This window comes from Melospiza georgiana, chromosome 4 (assembly GCF_028018845.1).
Source record: "Melospiza georgiana isolate bMelGeo1 chromosome 4, bMelGeo1.pri, whole genome shotgun sequence".
NCBI classification, from domain to species: Eukaryota; Metazoa; Chordata; class Aves; order Passeriformes; family Passerellidae; genus Melospiza; species Melospiza georgiana.
The window spans coordinates 73,039,656-73,059,193 of NC_080433.1; the positions used below are offsets into that span (position 1 = coordinate 73,039,656).

Genomic DNA, 19,538 nt, shown 5'->3' on the forward strand with positions numbered 1-19,538 from the left:
AATAGCAGTACGGCCAAGGACAGTAGCCCTTGTCCAGGACATCCCTTCCATAAAAGCCCCACTGGCTTCACAAAGTCATTGAGAATGTGCCAGTCTGGAAATCAGGCCCCTGGGCTCTTGGAAAGCCCGAAATGCTACTTTATTGAAGCAGGGGACAATCCCCCAGAATAATTTCTTCTGCAGAACATCACTAATAGAACCAAACATGAGCAAACAGCGATGCAGATTCCAGCTTGGTTCCATCTTTGGATAGCAGCGGAATGTTACGATAACCTGGAAATACAAGGACACCTTATTAGTGTATTAACCACAAGCACAGATATTAGAATGGAGTGGTTTTTTGGTCATCTATGCAGATAAGGCATAATTAATGATTCTGTAAATAGCTCTTTAAAATAAAATTAAATTATACAGGACCTAAACACCATTTGTGCTATTTCTTCTCATATATATATATAGTACTTCAATTCTGGTATTTTTAGTGACAGAGTGAAAAATTCTAATGTTTTTCAGGATGTGGTATTTTTTCAAATGGAAGACTTTTAGCCCAGTGATATTTAAACATGGGCAAAGGTTACAATGTAATACCCAAGGTTAGGTGCTGCACACATTGTTCTGATAGCAAATGAAATCAGCATGTGAAACAGCAGTGATGGCACCTACAGAACGGTGCTGCAGCAGCTGTGCACTGTCCAGCTGAGGCAGAAAAAAATGAAATGTAACAACTCTGCAATGACATCTTACAAAGTTGTTTTCATATGAGTAATTTGCTTTATTAGAGACAAGTCATGCCATCAGAAACAACGTGTTCATCTGGTTGGTTGAAACATTTGGAGAAGCTGTAGTTCTCAATTTCAAACATAATTCACTTACCTGCTTAGTAAACAAAACAATCTCTTCTTCAAAACCCCAGCCTGTATGGCTTGATATGACTAAATGTCCATTATTTCATAATAATAAACAATGTCACTTTTGATTAAAAAATAATCTGTATTCTGTCTATGTATATATAACTCCAGGTATTTAAGTAATTCTGTGTTTTGTATCAGTATCTCTGTTTTCAAAACTGCATATTTCAAAGCCCCTACTTGGGGGTGTCTGGTTGCCTGTGGAGTCTTTGGGGCCCACACTAACCTGGGTTTGGAATTTCTTGCTTCTTTTATACAGAATCATAAAATTTTTTAGGTTTGAAAAGGCCTCTGAGATCATCAAGTCCAGCCTTTGGCTGATCACCACCTTGTGAACCAGAGTGTGGCACTAAGTGCCACATCCAGCTGTTTTTTGAACACCTTCAGGGATGGTGATTCCACCTCCTCTCTGAGCAGCCCTTGCTAGTGCTGGACAACCTTTCCAGTGACAAAATTCTCCCTGATGTCCAACTGAACCTTCCCTGGCACAATTTGCGCTTGTTCTGTCATATTACACATAAGTTCCTCTGGTATTTAAGGTTCAGATTCTGGGCAGCAGATATTAATGCTGGTCTCAGACACTTTTCATTTTAAATCAGTTTTTAAGGCATGCACACAGTATGTGGAAGGCTTGGTTGATTTCCTATCCAAAGATACACTTCAAGGACTAAGATTAATTTCTGAAGACTCGTGTTCTAGCTCCTACCTACAGAATATTCTACAAAGTGTCCTGAGAGAAGTATAACTTTTTTTTTTAATTGAAATTGCTCCATTTTGCATTAAATAATTAACTACTCATGGATGATAATGGAGGTAATAATTGAGTTCCTGTCCTGTATTAGCATTCTCCATGGCAGATTCATTGGCACATGGACTGTAACAGAGAACTCCCCTTCTATTTGCCTTTAACCACCCAGGCTGAGAAGTTCTCTCAATTTCAGCCCCTCTGAGTAAAGCTACATAATCACTACATGGAAAATCAAATTCTGCTACAGCTGTGCAGCAAACATTCCTCCCCAGTGGAGTCTACAAGTAGCTGGGAGTCTGCTGCTGGGGAAAGGAAGGCAGTGTGGGTATAGATTTGAATCCTTTCAAACGAAAATGCAGAGGAGGGAGGAAATGGCACGACTTTTTCTCACTACCTGACAAAGAAAATAAAAAGATGTAAGTGCTGCTCAGCTTTTGGAAGGAACTTGCCCTCAGGGACACCTCAGGGATACAAATCCTAGGGACTGAGGGGCAGTCCTGTAGCACAGATTAAAGCAATTGGAGTGCTGAGGACTAAGACTGAAATCCTAGCTCATCCTTCAGCATTTTAGGCAGTTCTTCCCTTGTCTTCTTTTTGTGACTCCCTCTGCAAGAATTATTTTCCTATTTCACTGTTTAGAGAGCCTTGGTACCTAAAGCAAAACCATCATTCCAGACCTGGTTTCAGAGATCTCAATGGTAAGCGTTGCAATAAATTTTGAAATTATTTATCATTTCACTTCTTAGAAGCATTTTATTAATGGCTTCTGGTCATCCTGATGGCAAATTACTTTTTTTTTTTCATGTTGTGTTAAGGGGCAATTTGTTTGGCATCAATTATAGTTTTTGCACCTAAACTTATTCCCTAGCATTTTGAATTACTCCACTGGAAATATTTCCTCAAAAATCTACTGTTCTTACTTTTCCAAAATATGAATACCTAATTTGTGACCAAAATTAATCCTACAGAGACATTAAGCCACACTAAAAAAGCCATCTAAAAAAGCCTCAATTAATAATTTTGCAAGCACTTGTAAGCAGCAGTGCCTGATATTTGAATTTGTCTCAGATGTGAGTTGGTGAGTTGAATTTTCTTTCAGTATCCAGAAGTATACAAATAAAAGGAAAGTAAAAGGTTATCAGTGTAAAAATTTATGTTGTAGAAAAACAACTGAGCTCTAAGAGTAATGTCTTTGTTCTTGTATAACTCCTCAACCTCAACTAAGAATCACAAGCAGCTTTATGACTTCCAAACATGAGGGGAAAAAAGCCATTTAAAATCCTGTTAAGCTTAATAAAATAGCTCAGTGCCTGTTGCCAGCTCCAATGTTTTGCCTTCGCATCTTTATTCTCTAATAAAAGCTGTTTGTTTTGTCAGAAATAGCTTTGGAAAGCCAGTGTAGTAAACAGCCATTTTACATAAGCCTTTCTCCTTGGCCTATTGACTTCTGTGTCTGCTCTTTATGTGCAGCCTATTCATTACAAAGGTTCCAGGAACTCTACTGCCTTAACAAAAGAAACTCCAGCAAGAAAATTGCCATCTTTGGTCTAATTTATAACCATTGTTATAACCATTATAACCACTCTGAAAAGTTGCAGATAGGTTACCTGAGGGAGTTTTGGTGGCTTGTTTTGTTTTAATTTGATATTAGATTTTGAACTTATCTGAGTAGGAATTGCACAAAACTGCTGCCTTCGTAGCATTCTGACTAGTCTCACTCCTTGCAATGAATTAAAATACCACCTGGGCAGTTTCCATCTAGAATGGAATACTGCAGTGGGAATAATCTCCTGTCATTAATACTGCTTTGATTTCAACATCATGGATTTGCATTCAGAGAATACAATTAGTTAAAAAAACAGAGAGTGCCATGTATTCATTTAGTTAGACAATCTCCCTCTAGAAAACAGGCATGATGCTGTAGTCTCTCAATGCTACAGTAAAAATAAAAGCTTGGAATGTTGCAGATTTTTTTAAAGCTGTTACAGATGGCTCTCATAAAAGTACTACCTGTATTCAGGCTCATCACAGGTAAAGTGTATTGGCCAAGGAAGTCCTTGTTGACCAGAGACACCTCATCCTCCACACAGAAGCGTATCATTGCCAGCTCTGGAACTTGGATGTTGAAAGAGAAGGTTTCATTCCATCTAGGACACAAAGCTAAGGCAAAGAGAAAAGAAACAGGATTCGAATGTGATTTCTCTTTTTTTCTACTCAGTAACTGAATTATTGTACCTGCTATCACTAGTCTGAACTGGTAAAGAGTCATTCTTTCTCCCTAGATATCTGTGCCCATTTAAATAAATAACCAGACTCCCACTGACTCTAGAGGTGCAAAAGCCTAAAACAGTTGGTGTCATCCCTTAAAAGAGAGCAAAATGGGCCAAGGATAGCCAAGTTAAGAACTTCTGCTCAACCTGAATTTTCCTATGGCCATACCAGTTTCATGCTTTTGCCAAAGTTTGTCCTTTCACAGTGAGTAAATAAATTCAGGTAGTAAAACACTCACTTGACTAGAAAGACAAAAAAAGAATGTGGAACAGAAGGTGTTACTTTGTCTTTAGCAATGTTCCTACAGAGAAAAGAAATTCAGGGGCTGATTTAAAACAGCAGCCATCTAAATAAAAAGAAAAAGTAAGCGTAGAAGACAGAGATACAGAAAAAGGGAGATCATAGGGAAGTTGTAGTCTGAGACATCAAGAAGATCTATATTATAAAGATAAGGGAGTGCTCAAGGACAGCAACAAAGAGTACACACTTCACCTGTCAAGCAATTAAGGGATTACTCCTACTAGAAACTTCAAATGAGACAAGTCATGAAGTTACAGTGATTGCTTAAGAAAAAAAAGTCTAAATTTACCAATTTGTCTATTGGTTTAGGCTGGGATAGGATTAATTTTCTTCATATCAACCCCTATGGTGCAGCATTTTGGATTTTTAACCCAAACAGTGCTGATTACACAGCAGCTTGAGCTGTTGCTGAGCTGGGCTCACACAATGTTGAGATTTGTCTTTCTCACTGTGCAAAGCAGCCTCAGGACAGCTGAGCCCAGCTGAGCAAAGGGATGTTCCTTAGCAAGGGTGGCGTGCTCACAGCTGGGGAAAGCAGGAAGGGAGGGCATTCACTGTCTCTCTTCCCAAGTAACACAAAGCTCCATAATGAACCCTTGTTTCCCTGGGAATGGCTCTACCCCTGCCTGCCCATGGGAGGTGGTGAATGAATTCCTTATTTTGCTTTGCTTGTGTGTAAAGCAGCTTTTACTTTACCTATAAACTGTCTTCCCAACCCATGGGTTTTCTCATTTTGGCCCTTCCAGCCCTCTTCCCATCCAGCTGGGGGAGAGCAGGCAATCAGCTCTGGGGGCTGAGCTGCTGTCCAGGATGAGCCCACAGCAGTGTGCAAATAAAATCCCAGCTAGGAGTTTGTGCTTCCTTAACCTACCAGTCTAGAAAAATGGCACACAGCATGAACTTCTGCTACAGATTTTGTGCCAGAAAATCCTAGTCTAGAGATAAATAATAATTGCATTCTCTATAACAATTCCTTGGTGATTCCTTATAAAATGTTCTTGTGCTTTGTTCACAGCCAAGAGAATCAGACTGCTGCTCACCATTGCTTTTTATAACACTAGATCTCTTTCTGGCTTGATCCTCTGGCACACCATAGATTTCTATCTGCACCGTGGGGTCAGCTTTGTTGGTCTTTGACATGGCACTGGGTGGTAACTGATGGCCACTGATCAGCTGGAAAATTAAAGTTATATTGAAATAACTGTAAGAATGAACTATTCACAGCCATATAGTAACCATAATAGAAATACCTTTCATAAGAAATTATTTTAAGGATATACCAGCCATAAACTGATGTATTAAAGACATATTAAATACAATGGAATCAATAATATGGATTTCATCTAACTTAATTTGTTGATAAATTTTTAGAAATATTGTGGTATATATTTATATAATATATATATTAGGATATATTCATATATATATAGGAACATTCATATATTTAGGAACATTTTTAATTAAATCAGATTGCTCCAAGCCCAGTCCAAACTGACCTTAAATGGTTATAGGGATGGGACACATACAACCTCTCTGGGCTGCCTGTGCCAGTGTTTCACCACCCTCTTTATAAATAAAAAAATATATAAATAATTAAATATATAAATATATATGTGAATAATAAATATATAATATATATGTCACTAACTATATATATGTGTATATATATATATTAAACTGATACCATATTTTAAATGATATTTTTCAGGGGTTTTTACTCAATAGCTGCACATAAAAATTCTATTTTGTAACCGTGCAAAATAATAACATTGGAGGAATCAGTCTACAGTGATTTTTACATTTTCTACTATCAAGATCATGAATTCCAGTCTGTGGGGAGTGGATCAGCATCAAGACCCACGGTGACATCTGCACTGTGCTACAGGGTGTGTAGCAGACTCCCTCACCTGTGCCTCATGTCTCACACAGTAACATAAAAAATCCTCATTTAGTGAGCTTCCTGATGTTTTTCTCCTTAATTTAGTTAGCTACCTGGAAATTTTGTCTCAGACTGCCCTGTAATCTGGCACCCAGCCTAAGAAAGGACTTGTGAAAGTCACAACTTTGTCTGCTTTCTATCTATATTTCAGGACACCTAGGAAAGAGTAAACATCTGTGCAGTAATCAGCTTTTTAGAAATCAGTGTATGAAATGTCTTGGGAGAGATCTACAAGCCTGAAAACACAGCTGCAAGATATGACCCCTGATCCTGGTCTCAGGACTAAGCATCATAAGAGTTTCTTATTCCCCTGTCAACCGCCCAAACAATCAAAACCCACAAATTCCAGCTTTTGCTTAGGTATTTTCTGTAACACCTTGCTCAAAGAGAAGTTATAGTCTGAAATATTTGAGCCTTGGCAAACACTGATGTCCTTTCTTCCTAGTGAATAGCTACAGCCTTCACCAGAAAGCTTTGCAATCCCTGATGGGCTGCCCACTGGGAACCTGGGAGATTCCTTGCCATGTCCTGAGTGCTTTTGGCAAGGCATGAGCCATTGCTAGAGCCAAAATTTCCCCTGGGGTGGGAAAAGACTGAGTTCTTTTGAGCACACTAGGACCCAAATACATAAATCCAATCCATGTTTGAGATCCAAGGTGCTGCAGAGACATAAAAATTGTTAGGCTGAGAAGACTCTTTATGAAGCACCTTGAATATCTCTGTGCTTCAAAAGCTCCATGCCTCTTGATGGGAATTGTGGCATATCAGGTTGAGGATAATGAATTCAGTAAAATCAGGCCCTATGTGACTTTTCTGTACTTTATTCATTCATTCTGAGAGATTTGTCCCATGGATGTTTTATATCTTTGCTTTCTGTTAAGTCATTTGTCCATTCATCCAGTTAGTAACTTTTCCAGCAGAAGCTGCTTTTCCTTTGACTCCTGCTCCCAATTCCTTTTGTCTTCAACCACCATTTCCTGGTTTTTGCTGCTGAGAATGAATGGGGCTCTCTGTGCCCTTCAGTGCCTCAGCCACTGGGATGCCACTGCTGCTCTACCAGCCTGTAGTCTCAGTCTAAAGTCCTCAGTCTAAAACACTGCCTTTCTCTTCTCCAGCTCCTTCCAAGCTCAGACACTTCCTTTGCACTGGCAATGATTTTTTTCTGTCTCCTGCATTACAATTCAGGGTTTCTCCTCATCCTAATTCCAGCTTCCTCCAAATTAGGGCTAAAATAAGTGATGCATTTGCCTGGCTGCCTGAAATCATCCAGCAATGTCTTTTCACAATTGGTATGCTCACTGTCAGAACACTAAAATGTTCTTGATTAGGTGCGTCCATTATGTAAGTATTTTATAATTGTCACTAACTATTGCTTTATCTCCACTATTTATTAGTCTGAAAGAAACAAAATAGCAATTACACACTAATTATATGCTAATTAAATAGCATTTATGCCAGTGGTATTCTGTGTATTCAGAAATATTACTTTTTCATTGGAAAAAGGGAGTTTTCTAATTAGTGAACAATTATAACAAATCTACTTTATCTCAAAAAAAAAGGGCTTTTCGAACCATTTATTAGTAAATGACATGTATTTCTAGTATTTTTGGGACGTAAATCACATTATAATTTGGGAGAAGTAGAAATAATTCAAAGACTTATTAATTCATTCCTCCTTTCACACTTATTTATACCATTTTAGGATTATAAATAATCTTTAATATATGCATAGGAAGATAATGAGACTTAAAAAAAGCCTAAAGCTTCCTATCTTATCTTTAAAATTTCCATTTCTCAATTAGCATTATAATAGTACACATGGTATTATTGATATTGAAAGAAATAACACCCAAAGTGCACATTTGATTTCTGTGTTTTCAGCTCAGTTTCCACAAGCACAATTAACTGGTCCATTTGTCAGCTCCATTATTTATATTTCTTTATACAGCATACTGAAAAATCATGTATTATTACAGACTCTTAGAGGCTCTGAAGTCTTACATATTTTTAGCAAACATAAGTGAGATACAGACTGGAAAGTATCCAAGCAGCAGTTGATACTATATGAGAGTTTTACCTTTCTTGTTGAAAATATTAATTCCCAACAAACAGGAATGAGAATAAAATGGAAAAAAAAATAGGTTACAATTGCATCTGAACTACATAACATTTGTTTTCCCATTTTTATGGAACCAAGCAACACTTCAGTAACCTTACCCTTATTGACAGAGACATTGGTTTGCTGTGTGCTCCCACATTTCGGGGTGTGAATGTGGTATTGCGATCCCTCAGGAATGCAGGTTTCAGCACATAGCCACAACCACCATTGTCCAGGAATTTTCCATCTTGCAATTCCATGAATGGGCCCGGTGTTTGGAAGTTTAGGGCCACTGGAAAATTAGAACAATACTGATTTTAGTGAATTAGGTTTGATAACATTTTATAAAACAAATATTTTTTAAAAAGCAAATGAGCTTAAGGTATCTATATCTCTCAATTCATATGTAAGATCCTGCTATTTCCCTTAAATTAAGTGATACTCAATTGCTGGAATCTGAAATGTAAGGAATTCTCAGTAAGCCAAAGCTTAGAATTAAACACAGGATTCTATTTGAGATCTTGGAAAAAGTTTCCAAATTTAAGTTCCAGAAGAGAGAATGTGGATTTATAGTTTAAAGCAGAAACACATCAAATTAAGAAGAAGAAAGTTTAGAGTTTTAGAGTTTAAGATATAGAAAAAATAAAAGTCGTTACAGAGGTAAACAAGGAGTTTAGAATGCTTACAGTTTAGTACTGTAAGTTTATATGTCATAACATGATTGGCTAAGAAAGCTTACAGCTTACACTTTAACATGAGTCCATAAGATGAAATATTTAAGGATTAGGTCAAAAACATAAATATCTTTATTTACAGTGGTTTATTAATCAATAAATCCTTAAAAGTTCTTATAACTAGGAGTCTTGTAACCTTCTAAACCATAAAGATGTGAGCTGAACTCACCCTTCCTATTTATGTAGACGATAAGAAAAATAAATCACATGAAAACAACTCAGAAATTCCATCTCTAACTCATTCAAAATCCCTTCAAAAATCCCCATACTCATACACCCATAATTATTTGTGCACAAAAGCAGCACACTATTTACAACTGCACCCCATTTTAAGAATTACCCTATAGATATTTTTACATTGCTCTATCTGTTTTCCCTTTTCTTTCTAAATTAGACCTAGGAGAATATGAAATGAGAGATCCTTTTTCTCCCTAAAAACTGAATTCACATCCTAGTTTCTCTAGAGCAGCAAGACCCTGCGCTCCAAAGCTGCTAACAAAGTTCTGGTGCAGAAGTCAAAACCACAGGATTGTATCCAACCTTAGTTATGGTGCAGAATTCATCAAAAAAACATCTCACCCAGAAGATTAAGAAGCTTTAGTTTACTGTTAGAACACCCAGTGAAAATGCAATAGAAGTTTATAGAACTAGAAGCAATTTAAAGTGTTCTTAAATTTATGTGAGCATACATTTTCTTGGAGTTTAATCCTCCAGTACTGGTGATTATTGCAAAAATACGCCTGACAGATTTTCCTTTCCTTGGCAGTTCAAAACATTTTTGGTATGCTGCAGTACCAATAATAAAATATCACATTTCTCATCAACAGGATATTGTAATTCATGAGATAAAGCCAACATTGAAATAGACCTGTTTAATGAAATTTTCCCCTATTCCAGTACATTGGAGCTTCCTGTCACGTTCAAAATAGAAAATGCAGAAGTCAAATCAGCAGTGAATGATGGCATTATGAACCTGTGACATGTGTTAAACAGACAGTGATAAGAAGTCATTTACTTAAACTGGTGGTTTGGTAGGAATGAAAAAAGAAGACTGTAAGCAGTTCAAGTGACTCCTCATAATAATTCATGAAGAGGACATTATTACCTGTTCCTATGAGATAATATGAATGTATTGAATCAACGTTTGACATAATGCAAAAATCCTTATCGCAGGAGGAAAACACACAGAATTGTTTTCATGCAAAAATTATTTGTTCCTTCATTGCTCTGATGATCCTTTTAAAATGTTTTGTAGCAAATAACACAAACAGGAATGAAGCAGCTGGTACAATGGACCTGATATTTGCACTACACGTGTTTTTTGGTAGGGTTACTTCTGAAGAGCTCGGGCCTGGCTCCATAGTCTCAAAACCAATTAATGGGTGGAATATATGAAGTGCTCCCAGAGTGCATCAGCTATTTAATCTGACAGGAATCCCATCTGTGCTAGCTAAGATTGCTCTGCATCATGAACCAATATGCAGCAAGTAGGAGCAACTGGAAACCCTGTCTAGAAAAACCCTAAACAAACAAAAAAAAATGTGAAACAGCAAAACACAACATGCAGTCCCGCTTGGAACTAAGTGTTAATGTAGATGCAGACATGATTTTATATTAACATACACAGGAAATCTGTTTTAACTTTAACAACAGAATTGAAACTTCACAGTGTTCATATTGCCCTTTGCACACCATTGCCTTTTTTAAACAGGGTAAGTATTTTCTTGGTATGGTTTTGGCAGTAATTCACAATTTGCTTTTCATGATCAGCACATCATCCAGAAACAGCCCCAGATTTGGTACTCTATGATGCTTGTCATATTTTAATACACTGAATCAAGCTGTGCAGAGGATGCTACAAGAGCTGCAAACCCTGAGGCCCCTGGAAGTCTGAACCACAGATAACCCAGGACCTCTCAGTCCTCAGGTGATTCCTGGGCCACACTTTCAGAATGTGTGGGTTTAAAAGTGCAACTGAAATTAGGCACATTGAACAGTCAGCTTCAAATAGCAGCTTCTACATGATGAACCAAATTACATGATTGCACATAATGAGACTACTGCTAAATTTACCAAGCTTTATAGGCGACTAAGCTGGAAAATCTGATGTAACAACAGCAACAAGAAAATGAGAATACTTTATATTTTATCATATTAGGAAAATTACTTTTGCAACACAAGTGAAGGGCAATGTTATTATGGGTTCATATCTTCAAACATCAGCGCTGTGTTTTCACTTAATTTAATTTGACCTTAGAATAAGTTAAAAAACATATGGAACAGTAGTTTTCATTTACCTGCTGGTTTCTTTGCGTTGCAAGTTTTAAGGTGATTAAGTAAATGTGAGATTTTGTGTCATATTCTCTGAGATGGAAACCTCTACTAAAACTGTTCACAGGGTTCATAGCTGCTTGGGGCCTCCCAGGGCACTGCTTTATGGTGCATTGATGCACAGTTTTTCTTTTTAATCAGGTGCAGTTATAGCCCTAACACTTCTTGAAAAATGGCAAGGATCATAAACCAAAAGCTATGCCTAGCAGCATGGGCTGAGCAACATCTTTCTGCAAACAACCCTGAATTTCTACCCAGTGTTTCATTTTAGCTTTGCTGAATTCAAGAGCAGAACTGTCAATAACATCCTTTGTACTGTTGTTTAATGAAACAATATAAATTTAATGCATGTATGAAGAGAGATTTAAACTGACAGTTTCTTTTGGAAATAAGCCTAAATGAGCTTGCAGTGAAACCATCTGAGCAGTACATAATCTCAATGTATGGTTTTCATGGGGAAGTAAAGGCATCTTTAACACTGTGTACATTAAACTTTTTCCTTATTCCTTTCATTAAGCACCAAAAGCCTTTAATATTGACTCAAAATCAAAGCAGAACAGCAAAACCTGGGCTTGAGGAACGACCTGAGCAAAGGAATTCCTCAGTGTGACTCCTGCACCTGAAATGGATTTAAGTATTCCTAGAACCACGAGGCTAAGTCCCCTTCAGATCAGAGTATTCCATAATCAAATCATCTTGCAAAGCACCAAAGCTGCCATGGTTGTGCCAGTAAGCCCCAGGGGTAAATAACTTCATAGAGCAAATAACTTTTATAGTAAATAACTTATATAACTTCATAGAGCAAATGGAAGGTAGGAAATAGCCCAGCTCCAAAAAAGATGAGCCATTGCATAATACACAGAGCAGTGCTATTTTTGACCCCAAAACTCTGTATCACAAGCAGTTATCTGAAGTCAGTCCCATAACCAAGTGCAGAACTAAAGACATTCTAAATATTCGTATACAGCACCTTCCATAAGCACCACAAGACATAATTGATTTATAATCTAAAAGCAAAAGCTTTTTAAAACCAAATGAGCACTGAGAATATGATTTTAGGGCAGCTGAGAAAAACTGCACATCCTTTGTCTGTTATCCTGCCTCTTATTAATAGTCCTAGTGGAACTTTTAAAATGTATTTCTTTATCTTTTGTTCTTTGCTTCCTGGTTCTATTACCTATATTACAACCATAAGGTTTAATGTATTTTCCCATTCAAATGGGAAGATTTTAAAATGGATAAGGACACATTTATCACCAATTTTTCTTAAAATTAGTTTCTTAATTGCATTTTATGCCATTTAAAAATGCATCTCAAAGTGTATGAATTTTATGCCATTTCAAAAAATACCATATGCAAAAAGCACTCAGTGCTTTCTATCTCCATGATTCACCTCACTCATTTGAATCTAAAGAGATTTAATAGATCACACTTTTATCAGCCTTGTTGCCTTCCTCTCAGCTCTTTCCAATTGTCTGTGTTCTTAAAGTGGGCCACTCACAATGAATGCAACAAAAAAATCTATGCCTTAGATATTCAAAATCAGAACTGAATTGCACACAGCCTGGGAAATCCTATTGAAAACAGGCCTGTATCCCAAAGGTCTGGAGTGCTGCCATTGGCCATGAGATGATCAATGTGCTTGGATTTGAGGACACTGTGCATTTCATTCCACATCAGCACTCCAGGCTGGCATGGGCTGTCTAGGCTTTCTTCTCACATGCAGGTCACAGCTGCACCCAATCCATCACTGCCCAAATTTACAGAAATATCTCAGGAGTCCAAGAAAGATAGAACAAGACTATTTGACTGTTTACAAGGGCGTGACAGGACAAGGGGGAAGGTCTTCAAAGTGAAAGAGAGTAAACCTGTAAATAGGTGAGACCCACACAAACTTTATGAACAAGGACTTTGGTCTACCTGACCAAATATAAAGAAAAAACCCATTTTTTTCCTACCTGAAAAAAAAATATATATACTATTCGTTCCCTTACAAGCTTCTATGGACAGTATAAATTTTGGCATACAAAATCTCATCTCTCTTCCTGACAAAAAAAAAAGCAATCAGTCAAACTGTTATTTTTTTCCCTCCCCTAACATACTCCAAATTTTATTAAGCTTAATGATAATTCCTGGCTTTATTTTTCACCTACACATTTTGAAATGGTTGTTTTTATTCTACAGAAAATTGATTTATGAATGACTTACAATGTGAGGGAGGAAGAGGGACTGCTCTTCTGAGAACTGAATAAATGCAGAACTGTGACATAATATGCTTATAATGGTTTTTTTAATTGTCTTTGGGCCAATTTAATACTGTGGCTCCAAAGATACTGTCAAAAGAAATGTGAAGAATTCAGTCATACACTTCATAATTGCTGACATTGTTCCTACTTAATTACAAGTGGTTCTACTGGAAAAAAAGATGTCAGGTGATTGAGTCATCCATTGTCCCAGCATATCTGCGAAGGGTTTAAGTAGGGATCCTCTCTTGTGAGGTTCTCATGGGAAAAGTACATAAAGTATTTCTGATAAATTATCAAGTCTAAAAATCTAAATTGATTTTTGCTATTTAATTAATGTATCAGTCTGAAAGTCACACTTTAGTGTAAGGCTGAGCATCTTTTGACTGTCATTTGACCAATTTTACACCTGAAATTTTTCCAATTTTTAAAAAATTATTTAACTTGTGATTCTTGGCAGAACAGTGAATATTATCAACTTCCCTTCCTGTTTTAGTCTGAATCACTGACAGATTTTAGAACAAGATCTGCAAGGACTTCAGAAACAATTGCGTTCCTGCAATTTTTTTTCCCCCATCTTCTTTTAAAATTTATTAGACTCCACATAAATTATTTACTACTCTATTGGTTGTCTGCACTGAAGACAGCTGGAAAAACTGATAAAATGGAATTTCAATGTTTCTTTGCTTTTAAGTGAAGTCCCAGTATCTATTCCACACACCAAAAACTGCCTAAAAAGAATCAGGCTACAGAGTAGCCCAAGAGCTTTTTCATAAACCTGGCAGCAGGCACATTTCTGCAGAAGAAACATGAAACATTCATCCAAAACAGCTCCTAACCTTTGGAACCATTCCAAAGGAAAGTTGAGTGCATTTGGGGAGCTTCATATGCAGAATCATATTGTCCCACCCATCTTGTAGAGGTCTACACTTGAATTAGCTGCACCACTTCACTCTTAGTGGGGATCAAATCAATGAAGTTCAAGGGACAACATTAAAAAAAAGATTTCTCTAGTTTTTCACTTCCCAAGGAGGCACTTTTGGGCTATTAAAGCCAATAGAAGGCAGCAATAATATAGTTATTGACACAGCACCCAAGCAGGGTCAGATTTGAGCCATTTTGATTTGCACAGGTGAGGCATACCAAAATTGTTGCTAACTTTTCCCTTGGTTGCTTCAGAGATTGAAATCAGAACTGGTTAGAGAGCTCTTTATCCCTCCTCTTTTCATATTTTGTCATATTTTTGCACACAAGACTGAGCCACAAAACAGATGTGAAAAAAACTGCCAAGCTGCATTTCAGTGTCACAGGCCAAGACAAAACCTACAGTAAGAAAAAACCCATCATCCAAGTACAATTTTCACAGCAGCATATAAATTTCATGCACACTCCAAAAAGCACATATAGGATCTTCTGAAACAAAATTCTGTACCTACCACACCATGGCTTTCTCCTGTAACTTATGACATGTTTTGGTCATTCCTATAGAGTGCTTTGATACATTTATAACATTTCCTACTGCATGGAAATGCCATATTCAAAAGGATAATTAAGTCTTTTTTTTATTTTCACTGAGGCTCTCTTTTGTTTCAGATTTTTTGTTGTTTTTCTCAATTGATATAAAACAACTGCCTTCAGTTTATTTAAATAACTGCCCTGAATTTTCTTCCCCTGCATAAATCTTCCCGTTTAATTTTATTTACTAAAGAAAAAGGAGACATGGATACACCAAACCAGTTCTTTCCAGTGCCTCACTGCAGCTGTATGCAGAAGGCATACTAATTTTCACAGACTATGAAAAGTGGGGTTGGTTTTTTTTTCACAAAACCTCCTGTTCTTATGAGTCTCCATTTTCAGAGAACAGACAGGGAGTGCACAGCGATATCCAAAAGCTATTTTGTGGAAACTCTGTACTTTTCAGTGAGCTTTTTAACTTGTCTTCCTCTGGAAATTAGGTTTACACAATTACATGTCCCATCCTCAGCCCCAACAAATCTTGAGCCTGTTGGACCATTTCATCCTGCTTTAGCTGAGTGCCAGCCTGCTCCAAGTTAATATGTTCCAAGCAATTTAGAGAAAATTGCTGGCAAGGTACAGGAGAGAGACTGTTTTGGGTCCATCACTAAAGGGAAGTGAAGGAATAACTCAATTCTCATAATTACAGGATGCAGAGGCCTGGCAGGCAGTATTATATGTTAGGTTTGAACAAAACCTAATACATTTTCTTTGCCCAGCCAGAAGAAGTTATGGATGTTAAAGGAACTTGAAGGCAAACTTGCAGGTGTGGGGAGGAGAAGGGAGGTAAGAAGGGGAATAGGTGGCATAGGGGAAACCTGAGAGTCCTTTGAAGAGTTTTAGGGAAGTGGCAGAAGGGATCTGGAGGGATCACTTCTGTGCATGGGGTGTAAAATACAAAGGCAGAGTGTGTATGTCTGTCCCATGTCTCTATAATTCACACACGCAAAAATGTGTGAATTATAGAGACATGGGACAGACATAAAAAATCAAAACTCTGTGTTAAATCAGTGGAAGGACATCAGCAGAATGTTCACTGATACACTCACTCTGGGAGTTGCATTGTGGAGAGCAGCTATAGTTCTGCCAAACACTTATCTGAAGCAGATTAGGGAATTAAGAATAGATCTAACATAGCTTGGAAATTATATATGTGGAGAATTTGTTTTAATCAGCCTATTCCCATGTGAAAAATGGAGGGGGTTTTGAGTGAAGATGCAAATGAAGTGACCAAGAGAGCAGATCTAACCACTTCCTACATATTTTTCATTCTTCCAGGAAGGGGCCCAAACTCCCTATGCACCAGCAGTCATATGTTTTGCATACTAATGTTTAGAATGACTTCTCATTAAAGTATACTCTGAGTAAACAATCAGTATAGCAATCTTGAAAGACTTCAGCCCTGTCTGTGATCTAACAAATGGATATTCTTTCAAAGATAAGTGTGCAGATTTACAGGCCAGAAAGAAAACTAGTAAATTGCAGCATGATAAGACTGGGAGGTTAATTCCATTTGAAATTAAGGACCTCTGGCTAGTTGTTCCTCTAAGCATGGAACAAACTTACTAGTTTTTAATGGCAGTATGGAGTGTAGATAGCAATGATAGCATACAGAGAGTGCAGCACCCCAGTCAATAATCCAGAAATTACACTAAGTGTGGATGAACCACAAGGACAGAACATAATCAAACCAATTTCACACAGTGTGGTAATGAGAAGATACTTGGATAGCCCAGCCCAAGTCCAAATCTGTACTGCAAATAAGCATTTATAAGAACACAGAAACAAGTAAAATTTATACTAATTAGTAACTTTTGTAGTCCTTGTGTAGTTATGTAAAACTCTACCTCAATATAAACAGTCAGGATGGGGAAGGTAACTTGTCACAGGAGATATATGGGGAGCTGAGAAATGAAAGAAGTGGGAAAGGCAGCCTGGAACAAGGGTGACATAAGCTCCAGGGCCCTGCAGGCAGAGTGGAAGCTGTGCCTGTCCTTGGATGAGTGTGTATTTTAACATAACAAGGTGAATCCAAACCTTTCACCTCCAAACCAGGAGCCTGCAGCAAAGTGCCCTGCTCACCCTGCAGCCTCCCTCAGGTGCCCTTGGCCAAGACTCAAAGACAGAATTTATTTGTGAGTACAAAACAACAAAAAAAAAAGAAGCTCAACTATTCTGCTCTCCTTTACCTAGGGCTGAAGAAGATGTAGCAGGCAGACATAGAAAAATATTCTGTAATGAGAATCTTTCAAACTGAAGAACAGATGAAGGTAAAATTGTCTCTAAGGCCATAAAAAAGGACAAAATGCTTATAGGTAACAGGTTTTTCAAAGCCTGCTGTACCCACAGAAGTAATGCCATGCTTATTTTTAACAAATTCAAAGTAATAACTTGCAATGAAGAGAAGCAGAAATAATTTTTATTTTGTTGCTCAGGAAACTAATGTGTTATGCAGTGGGAATTAAGATTCTAAATGTATGTTACATTTAAATAAAGACTGGAGGCTCCCAGCAGCTCCCAGCTGAACCTGGGTGTGGTCCTGACCAGGAATGTTTGTGTTTCCTTGTGTAACATATCCTGTTCTGGGATTTCTGGCACTACTATCAATGGTTGTGCTCACATCTCCTGCCCCTGTACCGCTCAAGTCACAGGAGCCATTGAAAACCCAGAGACCCTGCAGAAGAAACTTCCATTGCTGAGTAATGGAAGCTTAAAAATGCTAAATTATCACTAGAGTTAATATCCAATTCAAAAACATAGTTTAAAGAAATTAATAAAGTACAATAAATTAAGTATCTGGGATAAGAGACAGCTATTCAACACAAAGTGATGTTTACAACTACCGGGGATGAAAAACTAATGGGAGATGTGGGTAGAAGGAAAAGTTTATATAACAAAAAATTAAAATAATGCCACTGGTGAGAAATATGCAACCTATATAACACCAAAATGCTACAGAAAGCAAGAAACCCTTGCATTTGTAAAGCCTAGAATGCAATAGTCTCTGCAAGGATACATACCCATTTGACACCCTATATTCCAGAACTCTTGAGGATTGTAATTTGAAGATTTCATTCTTGATCCCTTGGGGTAAATTCTTGTAATAAATCTTGTAGTATGTGCAATAAACTGGCTTGCTGATAAACAGAAGGATAAAATCTTGGTAAGAAAACCTTTGCTATCAAAGAGGTCCTATTTGAATAAATAATAAAAATGCAGTCATTGGATCCAGAAATTTTATACACAATATTATATCAATGTATTCTATTTTAACATTAATACATGGACCACTCTGAGCTATGCCTGAAATCTTATTTTGAAACCTTAATATCTTCCATGTATTTGAATCTGACAGCATTCCTGTATATAGTGCAGACTTTTTTAAGAAGTTCATGAACCAAAAATCATTCCTTCACTGGAATATTCTGTTTCTTCATCTTTTTACAGTAATTATATGATTTCTACACTAAAGCCCACTGTGTTCTCATGGGAAACTAAGACACAGAACAGGGAACTGCACAAAAGTTTCCCCATTCTATAGTAGCTCAAAATGAAAGAGAAAATCATCTCTAGATGATCTTGGCTAGTTTGCTGTTAGGAGATTTAAATAAAATGACTAAATAATATTGAGACCAGGGAACAGCACACTTTTTAAAGCCACTTAAATTATTCTTATATAAGCCTCAGAAGTTGTTAACTATTCATGAACATTGTTTTTCCTTCTGCTGGCTGTGTTCCCTCCTTTTTCATATGCAGGCATGGACTACACAGATGTGGGAAGCTCCAGATGACTTCTATCTACACAATTTTTAGTTATTCGCCAAAAATCTACATTTCCAGGCTCATCTCTCTGGATGAATGGAATGGATATATTCCATTCTCCTCTCATAATTTTTTGTTTGTTTAGGGGTTTTGTTTGGTTGGGTTTGTTGTTTGGGGGTGGTTTTTTAGAGAGAGGGAGAGTTATAGAATTAGTTTTAATTCCCTAGGGTGCTGGAGGAACAGAGAGGACTCTCTGTGGATGGCTGTAAAATCCTACTTTTTGATGCATCATTCACCTCACCAGGCCCTGAAGCGCCTCCACAAAGTGGGTGGGTGGCAGCAGGGCTGGCCCCGAGTGAATGGGCATGTGGCAGGGGTCATTGCCATTGCCATTGCCATTGTCATTGCCATTGTCATTGCCATTGCCATTGTCACAGCCGGTGATCTCTGCTCTCCACACCCCCAGAGCCCCGGGCAGGCAGCTGGAGCTAGAACAGCAGAGGCTGCACTGTGCTGCCTCCACCAAACGGAGATGCCCCAAGCCAGAATGGGTTTGGAATAGCCCAGCTTGGCTGGGATGAAAGGCGTGCTCCAGTGGAGCAAACTGCCTGCTCTGGGCTTTATCCAGCCCTTTAATGTGGGCTCTTATCTGCAGCTCTCACCAAAGCCGGGGCACTGCCAAGCCAACT

At 37.7% G+C, this 19,538-nt stretch overlaps 1 protein-coding gene across 1 annotated transcript in view; it reads right to left on the minus strand.

Moving 5' to 3' along the window:
- Nucleotides 1-190: 190 nt before the first annotated feature.
- The window catches only part of PLCZ1 (phospholipase C zeta 1), a 45,230-nt gene continuing 25,882 nt past the window's right edge, over nt 191-19,538 (minus strand). The window contains exons 9-13 of the mRNA XM_058023309.1: nt 18,108-18,224; nt 8,384-8,556; nt 5,268-5,400; nt 3,667-3,816; nt 191-273 (exon numbers count right to left, since the gene is read on the minus strand). Coding sequence (XP_057879292.1) covers nt 191-273; nt 3,667-3,816; nt 5,268-5,400; nt 8,384-8,556; nt 18,108-18,224 — 656 coding nt within the window. The remainder of the gene's footprint in view (nt 274-3,666; nt 3,817-5,267; nt 5,401-8,383; nt 8,557-18,107; nt 18,225-19,538) is intronic.